A 23,190-nucleotide genomic window follows, 5' to 3' on the forward strand; every position below is an offset into this window, starting at 1 on the left:
CTAGAGCCAGTGTTGTTTTATTTTATTTTATTTTTTTTAAACTAGGTGCAGAGAGGAAGGTTTGTAAAGACCCTGACAGAGGCCAGAACGGCTGGAGCCCAGCATGTGGGGTGCATGTGGTACATGGGGTGTACAGAGGACATCCTTGGAGAGATGTCAAGTGGCCTCACAGGCCCTGTTCAGTATTTTGCTGCTGATCCTAAGAACAGCAAAGAGCATTGGAGATGTAGCTCCAGTGAAGCTGGAGAAACCAAGGGTGAAAAGAGAAACTGGTCAGCTTTCCTGGCTGAGGGGGAGAACAGATTGGAAGGACGCAGAGCAGACCTGGCGGTCCAGGGAAGCATTCCAGGCCAAGCTGATAGCAGATTGAACCGGAGGGAGAGGAGTGGAGGAGGGGTGGGAAGAGATATTCCGGAGCTGTGCGGAGGCAGAGTTGGCAGGATTTGAGGATGACAGGACGGGAGGTGGCAAGGATGGTGGTGTGAAATCCCAAGCTGGTTTGAGGACAGATGAGGAGGGGGGAGTTTGATTTCAGTCCTGGGGTGGCACGAGAATGTTGCTTTTCCATAGTGACATCTTAGGCTCTCCAGGGGGAAGTGTGTGAAGTGGAACTTGAAGGTAGAGGCCGTGGCACCTGTGCTTTGGATTCTGTCAGCCAAGAGTTATTTCCTAAACTCACTCTACCAGTTCCCAAGGGGCGGTCTCAGTCTTGAGACTGTTTCTTTTCCTTTCTTGTTTGTTTACTTATGGGTACTGTCATTATTACCTCTCCCTGTCTCCATGAGTTAATATTCTTCCCCACTGTAGTTAAATAACAGGCCTTTTCTGGTTTATCCTTCAAATATTTAAGGTGTTTCTTGTTTTGATTGTGCGTGCCTGTGTGCTTTTATTCCTTTAATTTGTTTATTTGTTTTGTTTGTTATCTCCACGAGAAACAATAGGAGAGGCAGCTTTTTTTTAAATATATTTTTTATTATGTTGATAGAACTTTATTTTTATTTATTTTTATGTGGTGCTGAGAATTGAATCCAGTGCCTCACACATGCTAGGCAAGTGCTCTACCACTGAGCCACAGCCCCAGCACCTCCCTCTTTTAAAGTTATTTATTTATTTTATTGGATAACAGCTTGATTAAGATTCTTTGGGATGGCTGTTAGAAGGCATGGCTAAAATGTGTTGTGATATTGTCCAATTTGACTTTCATCCTTACTGTGCCAGCCCTAGGTAACAGTGAGTCGGCAGCGTTGTTTCAGTAAATGGCAACTGGGTCTCATTAGGCCAGGCCTGTGACATCATAAGAAATACATATTTGGTCTCTGTCTGATTCTTGGCACAGAGCTCCTGAAACCCTTGTCATTTCCTGAGGGACCGGGGTACTTGGAGCATCTTTTGTTCTAATATTTGGTCTTTGACTCCAGTTCCTGGTACAGAGCTCCCAAAGCCCTTGGAATTTCCTGGGTAATAGGAGCATCTTTTGTTTTAATAAGGTGACTTTTGATGGGCTCTCAGAGAGCCTCAAGATGGGGGTGGGTTACCAGAAAGACTAAGCCATGACTGGAAAGTTAGAAATTCCAGCCATCTCATCCCATCTTCCATAGAGTGAATAGGCGCCAGATAGTGAATTAATAATTGATAATGACTGTGTGATGAGGCATCCAGAAAAACAATCCCTGAAGTATGGGGTTTAGAGACCTTCTTGGTTAGCGAATGCATTCACATGTTGGGAGGGTGGACACCCCAACTTCACAGGATAGAAACCACTGTGCTCTGGACCTTTCCAGACCCTGCCCTATGTCCCTCTTCATCTGTCTGTTCATCTGTTTTGTAAAATCATATTCTTTACTCAGGTAAACACAAGTGTTCAGGTGCATTCTGTGATCCATCATAGCAAATATTTGAACCTAAGGCAGGGTGTCTTAGGAATCCCTGGTTTGTAGCCAAGTCAAATAAAAGAGTAGGTAACCTGGGGACCCACTACTTGTGATTGGCATTGGAAGTAAGAGGCAATCTACCTGTGACCTCTACATTAATTCCAGGCAGTGTCATAATTGACTTGTAGGGTTGGGGTTGTAGCTTGCATATTTGGTAGAGCATGTGTGAGGCACTGGGTTTGATCCTTAGCACCACATAAAAAACAAATAAAGGTATTGCATCCATTTACAACTGAAAAATATTTTTTTAAAAAATTGGCTTGTAGATGATCATGGAATTGGAGAATTGCTTAATGTGAGGGGAAAACCCTATACATTTGGTATCACATGGGAAATATGAAGAGTAGTGGTCCACAAATGGAGTGTCTTTCTTCAGCAGTGCCTCTTCTTCCATACCATCCTAGGACTGGGACTGAACCCAGGGCACTTTATCACTGATCTACATCCACAGCCCCCCCCCTTTTTTTTAAAAGAGAGAGTGAGAGAGGAGAGAGGAGAGAGAGAGAATTTTTAATATTTATTTTTTTGTTCTCAGCGGACACAACATCTTTGTTGGTATGTGGTGCTAAGGATTGAACCCGGGCCGCACGCATGCGAGGCGAGCGCGCTACCACTTGAGCCACATCCCCAGCCCTCCACAGCCCTTTTTATTTTTATTTTGAGATGGGGTCTCTCTAAGTTGTTGAGTCTGGTCTTGAACTTATGATCCTGCTGCCTCAGCCTCCCCAGGTTGCTGGGATTACAAGCATGTACCACCAAGCCTGGCTAGCAGATACCTTTTTACTTTAAGTAGTATACTTAAATTTCTGCTTTTTGAATTATCAACTTAAAAATAAAACTATATTGTGTATATTCATTAAATGTGTATGTGTGCAGATGTTCATTCATTCAACAAATATTGATGGAGTGCTTTCTTCTTTGCGAGGTACTATTCTAAGAGCTAAGGACCCAGAGACCAACAGAAACGATTCTTTGCCTTTTAGAATTTATATTCTTTATGTTTAGAACTTATGTTCTTTATTAGTTAACAGTTCTTCAACATCTAAAAGGATGTTCATCTAGAAGGATGCTGCAGAACCGTTAACTAATGTTATTGCTGAGGAAGAAATGGGGGATTATTGGAAGGTTAAGAATAACTTTTATGGGCTGGGGATGTGGCTCAAGCGGTAGCGCGCTCGCCTGGCATGCGTGCGGCCCGGGTTCGATCCTCAGCACCATATACCAACAAAGATGTTGTGTCCGCCGAGAACTAAAAAATAAATATTAAAAATTCTCTCTCTCTTTCTCCTCTCTCACTCTCTCTTTAAAAAAAAAAAAGAATAACTTTTAATTTCTATTATTTTATATCCCTATGTACTGTTTGAATTTTTTATGATTATTATAGATGATTTATAATAACAATAATACAGGTTGAGTATCTCCTATCTAAAGTGCTTAAAACTGAACTATTACAGGTTTAGATTTAAAAAAATTTTTTTTGAAATATTTACATATATATTAATGAAGTCTCTTGGGAATGGGACCTGAATCTCAGCATGAAATTTTATTTATGTTTCAAATAAACCATATGCACTTAGCCTGTAGATAATTTTAGTCAGTACTTTTAATAATTTTTTGGATGAAACAAAGTTTCATGGTATGAAATTTTTCACTCGTGGAATCATGTCAGCACTTAAAGTTTCGGATTTTGAAGCATTTTGGATTTTCATGTTAGAGATTCACAACCTGTAATGAGAAAGGACTCAATGTTGTGTTGCCAGGGTTAGAGCTAGAAGAAATGATTTTTGCTTTACTCTTAGGAAAGGGGACTTTTGAAGAGGATGTATTTTGTTTTAACAAACATCTATCAAATGCCCCATGAACAGCAAGCACGTCGCGCCGAGTGCTGAAGCTGTGGGGCGCAGAGGGAGATGGGAAGGTGGGCCAATTCCAGAAGGTGTACCGCATGGAAGTGCAGAAAAGGGGGCACTTAATTGGGGAATTGTAGATATTTGAGTTTGGCTGGAGAAATAGGATATGCATAGAGAGTCTTTGAGAGAGTATGTGTCAGGAAAAAGTAGATTGGAGCCAAATTACTATTAACTGAGAATATTAGGCTAAGAATTTATAATTTATTCATTAAGGACTTAGGGAATGGTCAAAGGATTTTAATGAGAGTGAAAGATCAAAGTAATGAATCTGGGGCTGTGTGCAAAGAACCTGTTGTCAATCGGCTGCCGATAGAGAAGTGACCTGATACGGGTGAGGAAGACTCTGGGAGAGGCCACGTTTCAATCCCCTGTCACCTTGCTTAGGTGAAAGGGGAAGCTGGTGACTTTTTACTCTGGAAACTGCTTTTGAGCCTCGCTACCAGGACAGACTCTGGGAGCCAACATTGTGGATGGACTTCTGTGAAACACCAGGAACTCTCGGAGACTGAGCAGCCACAGAGGTTTTACTATGAGATTTGTAAATGGCTTTAAAATCTGCACCCTTAAGTTTAAATCACTTTGTTTTCAGTTTAGCTCTCTACCAGCTACAGACATGAACTGCCAACTCACAAAGACAGATTGACAAACTCAGGTATTAAACGTTATTTTTCTGGGAATGTCACCTAGAGAAAAATCTTTGCCTCCTTTCTCATATTCAGTCAAATATATATATTTTAAAATATTTATTTTTTAGTTGTAATTGGACACAGTGCCTTTTATTTTATTTATTTATTTTTATGTGGTGCTGAGGATTGAACCCAGGGCCTTGCACGTGCTAGGTGAACACTCTACCGCTGAGCCACAACCCATCCCCAGTCAATCACTTTTTAAGAATGAGGATCAAGGACGATTATATGAACCAGAATGAAGTTTACTCTCTACATTTTCTACAAATATATAAATATATTTCTTATTCACCTCAAACATTTGGGATAATTTCTCGTTTTCTATTTCTTAGCATTTTTACAAAATTTATCATTTGTTCTATTATTCTCTTTATTTCTTGCTTTTTTCCCCAACACCTGCTGATTAAAAGGTACTATTCTGTGCATGCCATTCTAATAGGAGTTTTATTATGTTGCTTTAAGCACACGTCTCTCAATCATTTTTCGCCCAATAGCTCGGTCTTCAAAAGAACAAAAGGTTACTTATCCTACTGTTGGGTGAGCTATTTGGCTCCCGTTCCTGTTGAATTAATTTTGCTATTCAGGGATAAGGCAGTGTGAAAAACGTGAGAAAAGTGTGTCAAGGGATAAATGGCATGGCACATAGAAAACCATTTAATTGAGCTGCTACAAAGGTGTCTAATTGCACCGGGGACACCTTCTTTTGCTGTTAAGCAATCAGTCTTTGTTCCATTTAAAGGGTTCCTATTTCCAGGATGAAGAGGTGTTCTCTAAGTTTGAACAATAAATAAAAAGGCAGGAAGAAGCCTTTCCACACTCTTCTCTGAAGGGCCTGTTTGTGCCCTGTTCTGTGCTGACTGGAGAGTACCTGTGGGGATTTGTCAATTGCTCCTCCTGTTGCCTTTTCTCTTGTTTCTGTTTCTAAAGTTTAATCACTTTAGGACAGGGACAACTTTAGGGTTTCTCAAGAAATTTCTGATTATTTTAAATTCAGGTTTATACCTGTGTCTGGGGTTAGTCCTCAGTGCAACCTCAGAGATTAGATTAGATGGTCCAATTTAATAATCCAATTAGACCTCTGAATTTGCTGCCTCTTTTTTTCCTTTCTTCCTTCCTTGTTTTTTTTTTTTTTGGGAGGGGGAGGAGAAGGGGGCCAGGTGTGAGTATTAGGGATTGAATCTTGGGCGCTTAACCACTGAGCCACATCCCCAGCCTTTTTTATTTTTTTTTATTTAAAGACAGGGTCTCACCCAGTTGCTTAGGCGTCCGCTAAGTTGCTGAGGCTGGCTTTGAATTTGCGAACTCAGTGTCCCCAGTCACTGTGACAGCCTAGCTGCTGCCTGTTTTCTTAGTCTAGGAAAGTGCATAGTCCCTAGTTTGTTCAGCGTCACGACCCTCTTTGTCCAGTATTGCATAGACATGGAATGATCACTTATCCTATTGGAAAGTAGTTTGTCTTGACTGAGATTTCCAGATAGAGGACATGGAATACACCTTAGGTACCTGATGCTGTTCTGCAACCAGTTTTGTGGTGCATTTTGCGGTCTTCCCTGCCTTCGCAACCCTAAAGTTGGTACAGACTCTGTCTCCTGGACCTGGTTAGTTCTCTCCCCCCCCCCATTAGATTTTAGACAAAAAATCCTCCCCAGTTCCTTCAGGATAAGAAAAAAGAGTCCTGCATAATACTCCATGGAGCTTTGTAATGTTTTGAACAACCAATTAAAAAAAAAAAAAAAAGAAAAAAGAGTCACCTTTCTTTTCTTTTATTGTTGTTTATTTTGTCTTTATTTTGAACTTCTGCTTTATTGTTGGGAATGGCTAGGTCCTTCCTTACTTGTTTAACATTATTGTATGCATGTAACTTGATCTTGGAATCATAAAAACTTGTTCTCCAGCTTTTTTTTTTCTATTGAGAAACAAAATTAGCCTTCAGTGTCTAAATGTCTAAAATTTATTGTTCTATCACCTGCTGAAACTAGGGACAATCATATTTCAAAATTCCAGGAGACTTAGTAACATTTTGAGTTACTAGGGCAAAATTACGGTTCTTTGTAATTCTTCTGCAACATGGGCTTAATATAAAATAGCAATAACTCTCAAAAGCCCAGAGTGTCCAGTTAGTTTGTGTAGCTCACCATTATGGAGCATGCTAGAAAGGGTAAGTCACTGTGCTATGACTAACTTAAACTGATAATGCATGAAAAATGACATGGATTTAAAAAGGAAAAAAATTACATTACGACTAAGTGCTTCTTCTTCTTCTTCTTTTTTTTTTTTTTGTACCAGGGATTGAACTCAGGGGCACTGGACCACTGAGCCATATCCCCAGCCCTATTTTGTGTTTTATTTAGAGACAGGGTCTCACTGATTTGCTTAGTGCCTCATTTTTGCTGAGGCTGTCTTTGAACTTGCAACCTTCCTGCCTCAGCCTCCGGAGCCACTGGAATTATAGGTGTGTGCCACCTTTAACTGGTCACAATACTTCTAAATAATTGTAACACTCTACCTTCCCATTTGCTCAGCTTAGCCCTTTTTCTCTGTGTCTCAATCAGAACTCTCATTAAAATATACATTATTTGAAAACTTGAATTTGATGTCATGCTCCTACTCTTGTAACAGGCCACATACCAACGATTTCAGTCCATTGTGATGGAATTGATGAGATTCATAGGGGGAGATGAGAACAGTGAAATAAAAACAGTGCCCTGGAAAGTAGAGCAGATAACTTTAACAGAAAGGAATATAAACTCATAAAGGTTCATTTGCCTCCCAATATAGCAAGCAAAGAAGGATAACGGTAATACTTTTCACATGATCGTATTGTTATTTCAGTATATATTTGTTTGGTGTCTGTCCTGGACCAGACTCTTTTGGGTACTGGAGACATGTCATAGATAAAACGTCTTTGGCTGAATGGTGCTGACGTTTCATTGGGAGATGAGTGAGATGTTAAATAATAAATACAGCATATAAATAACTTACATAGAATGTTAAAAGGTGACCAGTGCGGAAGTAAAAACAAGTAGAGCAGGACAAGAGGGAACAGGAGTTGGGGTGTTCCAGTTTTAAATGGAGTGGGTAGGGGAGTCATTAGGGAGGGGGTGTCATCTCAAGCAAAGATTTGATGGAGAGGAGAAGGTTATCTTTGTGGAAATCTGTGACAGGAGCATTTCTGGAAGAGGACAGCTAGTACCTAACGGGTCTGGAGAGACTGAGGGAAATAGGAGGCTGGTGTGTTGGCGTGGAATGAACAAGTGGGAAAGAGGTGGGGGCCGGATGGTGTTGGGCAGTGAGGTGAGAAGCCCCCACCAAGGTTTTGAGCAGAGGACTTTCCTCATCTGAGCTAACGTTTTAGCGATATCATGGCTTGCTGGCAGTAATTCAGGTGGCGGTAATGGTGACTTGGTTCTTGGTAATGGTAATGGAGATAATGAGAAGCGGTTATATCCTGAATATATTTGGAAAGTGGACCTGTGAAGATTTCCAAAGGCATTAGCTGTGAATTGTGAGAGAAAGAGAGGAGACACCCAATGATGTAGGAGGGAAAATTGAGAGGATGGGTCCTAGAATCAGGCGGAGAGAGAGGAAGGTCCTCTGCATTGGGTGCTGCTGATGGGTCTGGTAAGATGAAGACAGAATCAGCCACTGGTTTTAGTGAGAAGAAGTCATTAATAACCTGATTCACGGAGACCTGGGTGAGGGAGCAGGTTCAGTGGAATGAAGAGGACCTGATTGATGTGAGATCAATTAAGAAAATGAGGAGAGGATGTGGACAGTGAAAATAAATTATTTTTGAAGCTTTTTGCCACAAAGGGCATATGATTATGGGGAACTGAGGTCAGGGTTGGTTTTTGGTTTTAAATGGGAGAATTATAAAGTGCATTTATAAGATTCTTAAGGTACTCCATTTCGAAAGAAGTGAAGTTCAGTGGATTAGACAAAGGGGAATGAAGGGAAGGGAGCGGGATGGGAATAGGAAAGACAGTAGAATGAATTGGGCATCACTTTCCTATGCTCACATATGAGTGAAATGAGTCTATTGTGATAGGAATGGTCCAAAATGATACAGAAAAGAAAGGAACAAAATGTCCTCACAGGTGCTAAGGGATAGGATCTAGCATGTGAGGGAAGAGACTGGCTTTAGCCATGAGCAAGGCTAGTTCATCTGTGCTTGTGGGTCGGTGGTAGACCATTTTGGTATGTTCTTAGTTGAGGGGTTGGATGATCACTAAATGACTTGGAAAAGCAGGGTCTTGGCTGACAGTAAGGATGGGGGCAAATACTGGATGTTTGAGGAAGAAGGAGAAGTTGTGAAATTGCCATTTGGGGATGGGAAGGGCCACGGTAAGGTGACCACTGGACAGCATCGAGGTGGTCAGCACTCTTGGGGGCTCCTCCAGCCACATTCAGCAGCATGCCTGTAGGATGAAGCGTCAAGCAAATACGAGATGGGTGAGGTGTCCTACAGTGTCGGTAAAAATTGAGCATGGAATTTAAAATGGAAAAGGATGGAAGGAAGGATCTCAAGGGGATGAGGGACAGTGAAAAGCAAGAAGAACCAGTGACTTGGAATTGCCAGAGGGCTTAAAGGATTGTTGGAATTGGGCCACTAGTAGGAGCAATCCAATAGACAGACAGGGAGTGATGTTAAAAGCAGGGTGCCAAATTGAGATTATGGAGGAGTTGTAGTTATTAGTAATGAAAAATATTGTGTGTGACTAGGACAGTGAGGGAGGCAGGGCAGAAGACACATTTATTGAAGAGAAATTCAAGAAATAGCGAGGCTAGGAGGTTGGAACTTCCGTCACTGTGAGTATTGAAATTGCCAACCATGAGACAGGGACTGTACTGGAGAGTGACAGTAGGGAAGAAGCTAAATTCATGCTGAAAGCCAGGCATGGTGGTGCACGTCTGTAATCCCAGCGGCTCTGGAGGCTGAGGCAGAAGTTCAAAGCCAGCCTCAGCAAGAGTGAGGCACTAAGCAACTCAGTGAGACCTTGTCTCTAAATAAAATACAAAATAGGTCTGGGGGTGTGGCTCTATGGTTGAGTGCCCCTGAGTTCAATCCCCAGTACCCACCCCTCCCCACCAAAAAAATCATGCAGAAATAATGGTAAATGATAGGCATGGTAGATGGCTTTTAACAGGCAGAGAGTCTGATGATATCAGAGAAAGCGGGAGGGCTGCTGGGGAAGTTCCTGGAGGAGAGCTGGGTTTCAACTGCAACAGGAGGCAAAGCCTCAATGTGAGAGAGGATATGGGTGGGACCCAAGTGTGTGTGTGTGTGACTGTGTTTGTGTTGACTGACATAAGCAGGGATAAAGGGTGATGTGAGATGAACTCAAGGTTGATGATAGTGATGAGGCTGTGAACCCTGGGTGTAGGGATGGCTGGCCATCTGGATTCCTGTTTCTGCCTGTCTGTCTGAATGGAGGACTGGGGAAAGAAGCCCATCTCTTGTGTGCACCAAGGGACAATGGTATTTAATACTTCTTACTGAGAAAAGAATGAATGAGAGAAGTAGCTGGTACTTCCTTTGCTTACTGTGTGCCAGAGCCTATGGCAAGGCTTAGGGGGATCATTCAGTTCTCGTGATGGTCTTTCTTAGAGGTGAGGGCTCATCCCTCCCTGAAATGAGGTCTCAAGGTCTCACAGACATAGGATTCAAACCCAGGTCTCTGACGAATTACAGCTCATTTACAGTTAATTCAGCCTCAATGTGTTCTCTAGGGCAGATTTTCATCACAGATGTCAAGGCTGAACCGCAATGACCCTATGAACCTTTTAAAACAACTTCAGGGTCTGGGAGTGTAGCTTAGTGGTAGAGTGCTTGCGTAACATGGGCAAGGCCCTAGATTTGAGCCCTAATACCTCAAATAAATAAATAAATAAATAAATAAATAAATAAATAAATAAATAAATAAATAAAAATCTTCACATGTTCCAGGGTTACATTTACTTCAAGACTTTGTTTGGGGTTGGGGACTCCTCGCTTTTTCTTGTATAGTACTATCAAGCCTGTCTATGAAGTTAACTGTTTTCTCAGTAAAAAGTATTCAATACCATTGTTCCTTTGCAATTAACCAGTGTTTTTTTTTTTCTTGTTTTTTTTAATCTCATGTCAACATGCTATTTGTAAAACACCGTTTGGATGAATGTTCAAAATTTAGTCTAAGAACTAGAGCGTTGGTAAGCTTGTGCTGTGATAGACCTTAGAAGTTTGCTATATTCCCCGGGATCCTGAGGCTTCTCATTTTGCAACTATTGTTTTTTTTTTTTTTTTCCCCCTCTGGTAGCCAAACAGGAAGACACTCAGAAGAAAACCTTCACCTGCTGGATAAATTCACAGTTGGCCAAGGTGAGGAAAAAAGAGCAAAGTGAGTTATGAAGACATTTGCTACTCTTCTCATTCCCTCAGTTTTGACCCCAAGGAGGCCATTAAAAAGATGACACCTGTGACCTGTGAAAGGTTGCAGGATGTCTTTTCATGAGAGAATGTGCTGACCGTCACCTCTGCTGTGGTGTATTTGGTATTCTTTCTCAATACACATAAGGGGTACTTTGGTTATGTGTAGGGGACACTGTAGTAAAAAGTAGCAATGTCTCTTTCATCAGATGACATAAAAACAATGATTCGTTTATACTGAGTGTTATATGGTAGGCACTATCTGGAATCTCTACATGTAATGATGATGAGGACTTATGACATTTAAATGACTTCACAGCATTTCTGTGAGGTAGGCGGTATTATTCCTGATAAAGGTCAAGGAAACTAAAGCACAGAGAAGTTATGCGATTTGCCTATAGTGACACAGCCTGTAAGTGATAGTGCTGGGATACAAGCCCAGGCAGTCTGGACTCAGAGGCTTTGATCATAATCTGTGTGCCATCCTACCTCTCTGTGATGCTGAGCACCTCGAATAACCTAAATGCAGGATGAATGAGTCCCTTACTAACACCGTTCCCTTTCCCAATACAATGGTTGTAGTTTGAACAAAGGGTAAATACATAAGCAGGTTACTACAGAAATGTAACCTGCTTTCTAAATGGGCCACTACTGGCTGATTTTGAATGTCTTTCATGTCACTTTTACAGACAGGTTTTAAGTTCTCAGGGAAAGCTCCACACAGAAAAGTATTGTATTACTGGAAATTTGCCATGAAATAAATTAAGCCCACTACCTTTCTTACTATGGCTCGATGTGGAACTTTGCAGGAGCTTTGCCATTTTATTAATTAAGAAGAAAATTGCTGCTGAATCTTAGCTTTTTTTAAGATACAAAGTGCATTTATAAGATTCTTAAGGTACTCCATTTCTAAAAGAAGAGAAGTTCAGTGGATTAGACAAAGGAGAATGAAGGGAAGGGGAGGATGAGAATAGGAAAGACAGTAGAATGAATTGGACATCACTTTCCTATGCTCACATATGAGTGAAACCCCATATCGTGTGCAACCAGAAGAAAGAGAGGTAATACTCCATGTATGTATAATATATCACAATACACTCTACTGTCATGTATCTAAAAAATAAAATAAAAATCAAATTCAAAAAAGAAGAAAATTGCTGCTGAATCTTAGCTTTTTTGAAGATACAGAGTGCATTTATGAGATTCTGAAGGTCCTGCACTTTTGATTTGATGATTTTTCAAATTATCTGAGTTTGATTATTTTTCTTGTGTCTTTTTTCAGCACACCTCTCCCTCAGTTATATCAGACTTATTCGCAGACATTAGAAAGGGGCATGTCCTCTTGGATCTGCTAGAAGTACTCTCAGGACAGCAGTTGGTAAGATTTTATGTGACACAAAGAAACTTTTTGTTGATTTAAAAAATGCATTTCATATTTCTGAGTAATATATCTGTTTGAACTTCATAGCCTCGTGATAGAGGATCTAATACACACCAGTGTAGACTCAATATAGAACATGCTCTCAAGTTCCTAGAAAACCAATCAGTGAGTATAAATTTCACCTGAAAATTTGCAGGAGTGATTATATTGCTATGGGATATTTTTTTTCTTTTAATCTGCACTTCTTCATTTCCAGGTCAAGCTAATAAATGTCCACGTTGCTGATATTATAGAAGGAAACCCATCCATTATTCTTGGACTAATTTGGACAATTATACTGCACTTCCATGTAAGTAGTGTGGTGATAGGAAAGTTACTTCTCTAATTCCCACAGTTTGAACTGAGTGGAATGCCATAACTGTCACTCAATGCCTGATTCAATCTTGAGCTTTTCCACAAAGAGGATGCTCTGGAAATCTTAAATAGGCAGAAAATATGCAGCAAGTCTTTTGCCAGTTTTTTTTTCGTTCTTGCATTTCTTTTATTATTTATTTATTTATTTTGGTACGGGGATTGAACTCAGGGGGCACTTAACCACTGAACTACATCCCCAGCCCTATAGTGCCTTGCATTTGCTGAGGCTGGCTTTGAAGTCATGATTCTCATGTCTCAGCCTCCCCAGCTGCTGGGATAATAGGCATTCGCCACTGAGACTGGCTTCCACAGAGATTTTTGAGCTCTTATGATAATCTGGCTCTTGTACTAGGGCACATCAAGATATACTGACAGTTATAGTCCTGACTTTATGAAACTTATGACTGATAAATATTGTTCTTTTAGGCCTGGGATGTTGACTTAGTGTCAATTTTTCTGTACTACTTAAAAGATTGCATTTTTATGTATATTCATAATTACTTTAAAAATAATTTAAAAAAATATGTGGGGAAGCCAATGCTTATTTTAGAAAAACTAGAATATAGCATAACTAATTTATATAAAATGTAACACATACAAACCCAGACTACATACTACTTTTGGATACATGCATTTGTATTTATGATAAACTAATATGCATAAAGATGATGAAGACTAAATTTAGGATTGTGGTTTCTTTCCTCTTGGAAAAGAGGGAAATGGAATTAGAAAAAGCAACAAAACCAAATATGGTAAAATATTAAAATTTTATAATTCATGGGTATATTTATGAATTATCTTTTGAAGGCATGTGAAATATAATTCAAAATTTCAATGGATAATAAGAAAATCATTTATAATCCACCATAGATAACTATGATAAACAATTTGCTGTACAATCTTCATGATGAGCAAGAATTTATATATATATATATACATATATATATATACATATATATATACATATATATATATATTCATACATGTACAGTCTGTCCTCTGTATCCATGTGTCCCACATCAATAGATTCAACTAATTGAGGCTATAAGATATTCAGAGACAAAATTCACAGATTTTTTTCTTTTTCATTATTTTTTAAATAATGTGGTAGAAAAATCATTTATATAACATTTACATTGTGTTAAGTATTATAAGTAATTGAGATGATATAAAGTATACAGAGGATGTACATAGTTAGATGCATATACTTTGCCACTTTATATAAGAAATTTGAACATTTGGTACCTGGAGGGATCCTGGAGCCAATCCCCCATAGATAACTAGGGACAACTGTGTATCTTAAACAAATGGGATCCTGTTATCCATACTGTTTGAAAACCCATTCTAATAAATACCTTTTTGAATTTATATATATTTTAATGGATATATATATATATAGATATAGATATATAATATTTCATTAATGAACTATCAGAATGCTCACAATTATTTGTGTTATAAGTTATTTAAAAAAAGAATACCCTTAAGATAAAACCTTTGTATACAACCTTAACTGTTTCTGTGAGCCAAATTCCACAAAATGGAATTGTGCCATAGGATTTACAAACTTGAACCTTTGTTTTAATATTTTACATTAACTTTTGTTGGTGACTAATACACATAGAGAAGCACAAAGAAGTCTTATGTATAGAGCTTGATGAATTTTCATAAATTATAAACACACCCATGTGGGTTGCGGGTATAGCTCAGTGGCAGAGCACTTGCTTAGTATATACAAGGCTCTGGATTCAATCCCCAGCACTGCAAAAAAATAGAGTTAAATCAAAGTTTTTAAAAAGCACATCCACATAACTGTGACCAAAAATGAAATTGTAGAACTTTTCCAGCACCCCAGGTCTTCTCTCCGAGTCTCTGTCTTTCTTTCCTAAATATAACCAACCCTTTGATCCTTATTATTGATTTGTTTAGCAGATTTTTTGGGGGGGGATTTGAATTCAGGGGTCTTTAACCACTGAGCCATATCCCCAACCCTTTTATGTTTTATTTTGAGACAGGATCTCACCAAGTTGCTTAGGTCTCACTAACTTGCTGAAGCTGACTTTGAACTTGCTATCCTAGTGCCTCAATTTCCTGAGTCACTAGGATAATAGGCATGTGCCACTGTGTCTGGCAGTTTAGCATCTTTAGTTCCACAGAAAGCGAATTCTAAGTGTGTTCTCTTAAACACACTATACATTCTGTTGTGTCTGTTATTTCACTTCACATCCTTTGCAGGGTTCATCTTGTTGTAACACGTGTCAATACATCTTTCATTTCCATTGCTGTGTGTGAACATACAGTTGTATGAATGTATCACAACTTGTTTATTATTCACTGTTGATGTGCATTTTCTTTTTGTTGCTAGTTTTCAGCTCTTATAACAAGTCCACTCCCACTATAATGGCATGAATCCATTCATGAGGGCAAAACCCTCAAACCTAATCCCTTCTTAAAGGTCTTGCCTCCTAATTCTTCCAGGTTTCTAACACTTGAGCTTTGGGGACACTTGCAAACCATGGCAACTATTTACTGCTAAATGGTTTATTAATGGGATCATTTGATTTTCATTCCTACTGGAACTGAGATTTCTAATTCAATCCTTGCTAACACTTGGCATTTAAAATTTTTTATTTTAGTTCTGATGTTGTGTGTAATGATTTGTAGAAGCTTTAAAATATATTCTAGATAAAAGTTCTGTTGGACACACATAAATTGCAAATAAGTTCTCTGACTCTGTGGCTTGCCCTTTTAATTTTTTAATGAACAGACATTTATCATTTTAACATAGTTTGAATTTATCAACTTCTTTTATGGCCATTAGTTTTCACATCCTTTTAAACAGTGTTTTTTTCCTGTTGCCAGTATGTTGAAGATATTCTCTTACATAATTTTCTAGAACACTTCTGTCCAGTAGTATTTTTCCTCTCTCCCTCTTTGGTGGTTGTGCTGGGGATTGAACTCAGAGCCTGCTAGGGGAGCACTGTACCAGTGAGCCACATCCTCAGCCTTCAATAGAACTTTTCGTAATGATGGAAATGTTCCATAGCCGCACTGTACAAAACAGTAACCATAATCTCCACGGCTACTGAACTCTTGAAATGTGGCAGGTATGACTGAGGAACTGAATTTTAAATTTTAATTCATTAATTTAGATCTCACATCTGTCTAATGATGATCCTATTGTATATTATAGTTCAAAAAACTTAATTGTCTCATATTTAGATATACAATCTTTCAACAATGGGGTTGATTTTTTTTAGTATATATATATATATATGTAAAATTTTTAAGTTTTAGGTGGACACAATATCTTTATTTTACATTTATGTGGTGCTGAGGATCAAACCCAGCGCCTTGCGCATGCTAGGCGAGCACTCCACCACTGAGCCACAACCCCAGCCCCTTATTTAGTATATTTTATTGAAGCAATCAAAAATTATTTTTTCCCATATGGCTACCCAGTTGATTCAACACTATTTATTGAAAGGGTTGTCATTTTCCTTCTCTACTATAGTAACACCTTCATAAATGAAGTAACCATAAATGGGTGACTCCCTTTTTAGATTACCTATTCTGTTCCATTATTTATCTTTGTACCAGTACTATACTATATTAATTCCTATAGCAATACAGTAAGTCTTGATATCTGATGGTGTATCTTGTCCATCTTGTTCTTCAGAATTATCTTGGTTATTCTGTGCTTTTTGCATTTCCACCCAGAGTTTATAAATAACTTGTCAATTTCCTCATGCACACACACAATTTGCTGCGATTTTGATTAGGATTGAATATGTGGAATGTTTTTTAAGAAATTGGTGTCTTTAAAATATTGCTTCTTCTAATTAATATAATTTAATTATTGTTCTGTTTAGAATATACTCTGATTTCTCATTTGGCCCATACATTTATAAGAATCTATTGCTTGATTGCCAAGTATTTGGTGATTTTTGTTTGTTTCATCTTCATCATGAAATAAAATTTTAGTGTGGTCAGAGAATATTATCTGAATGATTTCAGTTTTACAAAATTGTCAAGACTTAGCTGGGTATGGGGTGCATCCTGTAATCCCTGTAACTCAGGAGGCTGAGGCAGAAGGATGGCAAGTTCAAGGCCAGCCTCAGCAATTTAGGGAGGACCTAGGGAACTTAGAAAGATTCTTTCTCAAAATAAAAAGGGCTGGAGATTTAGTTCAGAGGTAAAGCTCCCCTATCGCTCTGCCCACTCCCCACCAAAAAAAGCCGAGGCTTACTTTAATGGCTTAGCATGGTCAATTTTAGTTTACATTTTAAAAGAATAGTGGTTTTGGGGCTGGGGATATGGCTCAAGTGGTAGCGCGCTCGCCTAGCATGCTTGAGGCACTGGGTTCAATTCTCAGCACCACATAAAAATAAAAATAAAGATATCGTGTCCACCTAAAAAAAAAAGAATATTGGTTTTGCCATTTTAATTACAGTGCCTATCATCAATGCCAATCAGATGAAGTTTGTTAATGTTGTTGGTCACATCTATAATTATAATTAGTTTATTTATTTTTATTTTTAAAAAATATTTAATTTTTAGTGTTTTAGGTGGTCACAATATCTTTATTTTGTTTTTATGTGGTCCTGAGAATCATACCCAGTGCCTCATGTATGCTGGGCGAGCGCGCTACCACTTGAGCCACATCCCCAGCCTCTAATTAGTTCATTTTTGAGATGGGGTCTTGCTGTGTTGCCCAGACTGGGTTCAAACTCCTGGGATCAAGGAATCCTCCTGCCTCAGCCTTCAGAGTATAGGGACTATAGGCATATGCCATGTACCTGGCTCATGTATTACTATTGATTATATGGTTACTGTGTCAATTTTTGATAAAAATATTTTAAATACTTCTATGTTTGTGGATTTATCTTTTTAAGTTTTGGATAAACATTAGCATGTTGCCCCTCCCCCCAAATTTGAACCAATTGCCATGTTTACTAACGATATGAATATCCAGTTTCTCATAGCTGGGTGTGGTGGCACATGCCTATAATCCCAGTTACTCTGGAGGCTGAGGCAGAAGAATCACAAGTTCCAAGCTAGCCTGGGCAACTTAGAAAGACCTTATCTCAAAATTTTAAAAAAGACTATAGATATAGCTCAGTGGTAGATAGTGGTTGCATAAAATGCTCAAAATTCTGGGTTTGATTCTAGTACTTAAAAAAAAAGTAGTTTCTCTTATTTTTACCATCATTGGATGTGATGTTTTTTAACCTGTGTTATAAAAAAAACTCCTATTCTTTCATTGAATACATTTAGCATTCGTAAATTACTTATTATTATATTTTTGGTACCAGGGATTGAACTCAAAGTGCTTAATGAGTAAAACATTAAGAGTAAAGCATTAAGAGTAAAACTGAATAAAACATCTCCAGCCCTTTTATGTATTTTATTTAGAGACAGAGTCTCACTGAGTTGCTTAGGCCCTCGCTAACTTGCTGAAGCTGGCTTTGAACTTGCGATCCTCCTGCCTTAGCCTCTCAAGCCACTGGGATTCTAGGTGTGCGCCACCATACCAGGCTAGCTTTCTTAAATTACTACTGGAATGTACTTAATGGCAATTTTATTTTTTTTCTTGGGACTTGTTTTCCATATGGTTAATTGTTTTTCTTTCCTGCATGTACATTCTTTAAAAAAAAAAAAAAATATATATATATATATATATATTTAGTTGTCAGTGGACCTTTATTTTAATATATTTTAAATATATACATATATTTAAAATAAATTTATAAAATATATATTTAAAATATATTAAAGTAAATGTATGTATTTATTTTAATATATTTTAAATATATATATATATATAGTTGTCAATGGACCTTTATTTTACTTATTTATATGAATTGCTGAGAATCACATCCAGGGCTTCACACATGCTAGGCCAGTCCTGTACCACTGAGCTACAACCCCACCCACTGTTTTAAAGTATTTTTAGTGGTAGATGGACACAGTACCTTTATTTTATTTATTTATATGTGATGCTGAGGATCAAACCCAGTGCCTCACACATGCTAGGTAAGCACTCCACAACTGAGCCACAACCCTAGCCCTGTACATTTGTTCTTGATGTTTAATGATTTAGGTGCATTTTGATTGGTTCAGTCTCTAAAGATATTGCAACCCAGGAGTTAAGTTTAGTTTAGTTTGGTTTAGTTTGGCAAATGTTGGGCTTCAGGGAAGTGCTCTGTAACCAGGTCAGGGAATGAATGGATGCTTGCCTTCTATGTGGGATGCCATACCTGGGTAAGGCCAGGAATGACCCAAGTCTAGATGAAAGTATGGAAAGCCAAAGTATGACCTAGATGATAGATGCTGTTACTGAAGGATTTGTCCAGAGCGCCTTTACCAAGAGTTAGCTGTCACTATTACAGAATACTTTTTGGTCTTCTTTTGGCTGAGGATTTTGGTTCAGTCCTGGTAACATGTTTTTATACATGATGACAATCATGCTTTCCTTAGATTGAGGATCTTGCCCAGTCTGATTCTTGCAATTACAATCAACCTTCCCCGGATGATATGAGTGTGGCTGATTCATCTCCTACCTCAAGTCCTCCAGCAAAGAGATGCCTCAAAGTCCAAGAGCGATGGCAGTTGTCTGCAAAGAAAGTTCTTCTCTTGTGGGCTCAAGACAAATGTGCCAGGTAAGTTCTTTGCTGGGATCCAGAGAGACACAGGACAGTCGTTTCCACTAACACAGTGACTTCCAGGCCTGAAGATCAGGCCTAACTGGGTTTAACAGCTACCCCAAGGCCTCCTTCACCTAAAGAGAAAATTCTATCTCCCTTCATATTTTAGTGAGTGTTCCAAATATGGAAGTTCATGAGCTTGGCCAGTTTTGGTTTTGAAGGCCAGAAAGTGAAATATCTGGTTAAACTTACTCCCATTGCAGTGTTTAGGTGGTCTGCTGTTGTGTGGAAATTTTCTTCTTCAGGCACTCTTCTTCTGTGCATTTGCAGGATGGGTTTAGATTTAAGGGATTTTACCACACTGTGAGATCTTTGAAAGTTAAACCATATCTTAAGTGACTGTGTATCCCCAGGACTTAGGAAATGAGAGTTCATGCTAGGTGTTCCATTAATGTGTGTTGAATGTATCAATTAACCAATAAGTGAGGAAGTAACCAATACGTAAAGTTTTCTCTTGATACTGTCATGATTACATGAAGAAACCACAGTCTTTATTACTTAGAAGTAAAGACTTTATTAGTTATTACTCAACTCAGTTGGGAAACAAAGAAACTAGAGACAACGTGTTTTTAAAAAGTGGAGATGATAAAGGGAAAGTAGTGCTCATAATTTATTGTTAAAGAAATGTATTTCTGCTTTGGGGAAACATTTTCTTTCTGTTTTCACCAATGGTTATTCTAGCCATTGGAGTTTAGGAAGGATGAGGGATTAATATGTAGGAGATCTCCCCACTAGAAGAACAGCAGGGTGCCAGAGGCATTGCTCATCATGTGGTAGCATTGTCCAGGTAAGTAGAGTCGTAAATAGGCTTCAGAGGCCTTTCAGATGGGGACTCCTGAGTAAGTTCTTCCTAATGAAAGGCTGGGAGATAGAGGTTCCTTTCTGCCTTCAGCCTCACCTTTATTTAGTTGTCATTCACTCACAAACATGCACAACTTACAGGTCTTAGATACATTAAATGAACTTTCTACGGAGAAAATTTTAGTTTTTATCTAAAACTGCATGTACAAAAAGCATTATTATATCATATTTGATTTATGAATAAAAAACCTTTATATCCTTTCAAAGCCTCGTATTTTTACCACAGTGTTTCTTTTCTCCATGTCTGTCCCTCATTACTTTTCAACTCTACAGCTGATGCTAAACTTAAGGTGCAGCACCTCTTAAATGATTTGTCTTGATTTATTCTTTTTGGCCATCATTGGTGATATTTTTTGGGTGACTCGTATTTCGATATTCTGTAGTTTTTCTGGGACTCAGATATAAGACTATATTGTAGTATGTTGTGTTTTCTTCTTAGTGAAACACATGAATCTGGCTGCCTTCTCTATTTCTAAGTGAGCTTAGATCCTGCCAGTCAGTCCCCAGCCTAACTGTGCGCTCTCTGAAGACCTGGCAGTGACATCTTTGTGGTACTGGCTTCAGCTCATCAATGCAGAACTAACTTTAGGGCCTGGTGCTCTGTTGACACAGTGCCTGCTGCTCCGTGATGAGCTGGTTCTGGCCCTCTCAGCCCCATGGAAAGGGTCTGGGCCTGCCCTCAGCTCTGAACTACATTCCTTTAGCCATTAGTTTAACTTACTGTCTTGGAGCACAGGCTGAAGCCAGAATTCCTGGGTTTGAAGTCCTAGCTCCCAGTACTTCTAACTGGTAATCCAGGGTACCTAATCTCTCTCGCTCTCATTTTCTCCCTCCCTCTCGCTCTTCCTCTCCTGCCTCCCCTTCCCCGGCCCCCCTTCCCCACTCCTTTTCCAGGGCTCTGATGGAACCCAGGGCCTCATGCATGCTAGGCAAGTGCTATACCTCTGAGCTACACCCCCAGCCCTACTGAGTAGCTTTTGTCTAGTGAATATCTTTATTATTACTATTTTTTTAATGAGAGTGTAAAGGAAATTATAGTTGTTCTGGAATATTTCTCAAATTTTGTTGGCATCTGTACTTGTAAAAGACTTCCTCTTGTAAAATATAGAGAAATATAATATAGAAATGTGTTGAATGAGTGATTCAAAATATATAGATACATATAGTAAGCCCCCATCATGTGCGGAGCAGAGTTTGGCAAGTGAGTCTGCCGTGGTCAACAAGAACGGCAAGGCCTTGCCTCTCAGGGACCTGCATCCTGATGAGGGAAACAGATAAAGAACTGTGATAATTAGAGTTGGCAACAAGATGAGGCAGGATTTATGCTGTGGTCAGAATTGTTTTGGTTAGAGAGAGGATGGCCAGGCAGGGCCTCTCTGGGGAGGGGCCTTGGAACTGAGACCCAGAGGGGAAGGCTTGGGTGGAAGTGTGAAAGTCTGTGAGAAAGCATTCCAGTGGGAGGAGTGTGGCTTTGACATCAGGAGGGAGGCCAGGGTGGCCACAGCATTGTAAGAGCAGGCATCATGCAGAGATGGGAGAGGTAGAGGGCCCTTGAGGGCCTGAGAGGTTATTATGCACAACATAAGATTTACCATTTTCACCATTTTTAAGTGTACAGTTCAGTGGCTGTGCAGCCTTGACCACCAGCCGCATCAGAACTTCTTTCATTTTGCACAACTGAAATTTTGTACCAGTTAAACAACAACTATCCATCCTTTCTTCCCCCTTCAGTCCCTGGCATCTACCATTCTACTTTTTTTTTCTTGTTTTAATTTTTGTGAGTACTGAGGATTGAACCCAATGTACTTAACCACTGAGCCACATCCCCAGCCCTTTTTTATTTTTTATTTTGAGACAGGGCCCTTCTAAGTGTTTAGGGCCTCGCTGAGTTGCTGACACTGGCATTGAACTTGTGATCCTCTGCCTCAGCCTCCTGAGCTGCAAGGATTACAGGCATGTGCCACCCTGCCCAGCCACCATCCCCCTTTCTGTCTTTCTGTACTTGTCTACTCTGGCTGCCGTGTATGAGTGGAATCATACAGTATGTGTCCTTTATAGCTGGCTTAATTCATTTGGATTCATCCACGTCACAGCTCATCTCAGCATTTCCTGCCTTCCTTAGGCCAGTCTTCCACTGTATAGACCACATTTCGTTTGCCCATTTATTCACAATGACAGACTTTTAAACCAAGGAATGGCCAAGTCCATCTATCCTGTGGGCTACTAGCTAATGATGAGGACCAATTTGTCACTTAATTGCTCCAGTGAGAAGAAAAATTGTTAGTCAAGTGAAGGATCGTAACTGAAGGTGAAAGTCTAGAGTCAGTCTTGAGCCAGCAGCTTGTGCATGAAGAGTACTGAACTTGAATGAGTATCATTATCATTTTGGGAGCTTTAAAGGTGCGGATTTCGGGCCCACTTCTAGAGTAAATCATTAGGTTGTGGAGAATGGCCTGAGAATTTGCATTTCTAGCACTACAGCAGAGGTGCAGTTTAACTTCTGCTTTAATTTGACTAGAAGATAAAAGTTTTCGTAGAATGGTTTATATTGGTTATTGGGTTCACTGAAACGTTTTAATTACTATTGAATATAGTGGGAGTGTTTTGATCTGTTATTTTTAACAGTGTGTATCATGTCGTTCTGCGATAGGTATGAGTCTGTCAGTGTGACAGATTTTAAGTCAAGCTGGAGAAACGGGATGGCTTTTCTGGCTGTCATTCATGCCTTGCGACCAGACCTAATTGACATGAAGAGGATGAAGCATCGATCCAACAAGGACAATCTGAAAGAGGCCTTTGGAATTGCAGAACGAGAATTAAAAATCCCCAAATTGCTGGATCCAGAAGGTAAAGAAGCTTCTTTCTTTTTAAAACAATTTTTTTAAAGGTTCAGC

The 23,190-nt window shown here is 39.2% G+C and overlaps 1 protein-coding gene across 9 annotated transcripts in view; it reads left to right on the top strand.

The window, feature by feature from the left end:
• Syne2 (spectrin repeat containing nuclear envelope protein 2) overlaps positions 1-23,190 on the top strand; it is a 321,684-nt gene that overhangs the window by 67,893 nt on the left and 230,601 nt on the right. For all 9 annotated transcript variants that reach the window (XM_078050038.1, XM_078050030.1, XM_078050033.1 and 6 more), the window contains exons 3-8: positions 10,824-10,885; positions 12,216-12,311; positions 12,402-12,479; positions 12,571-12,663; positions 19,209-19,390; positions 22,947-23,143. In XM_078050038.1, coding sequence (XP_077906164.1) covers positions 10,824-10,885; positions 12,216-12,311; positions 12,402-12,479; positions 12,571-12,663; positions 19,209-19,390; positions 22,947-23,143 — 708 coding nt within the window. The remainder of the gene's footprint in view (positions 1-10,823; positions 10,886-12,215; positions 12,312-12,401; positions 12,480-12,570; positions 12,664-19,208; positions 19,391-22,946; positions 23,144-23,190) is intronic.

The sequence above is a fragment of the Ictidomys tridecemlineatus genome, chromosome 5 (assembly GCF_052094955.1).
Source record: "Ictidomys tridecemlineatus isolate mIctTri1 chromosome 5, mIctTri1.hap1, whole genome shotgun sequence".
NCBI classification, from domain to species: Eukaryota; Metazoa; Chordata; class Mammalia; order Rodentia; family Sciuridae; genus Ictidomys; species Ictidomys tridecemlineatus.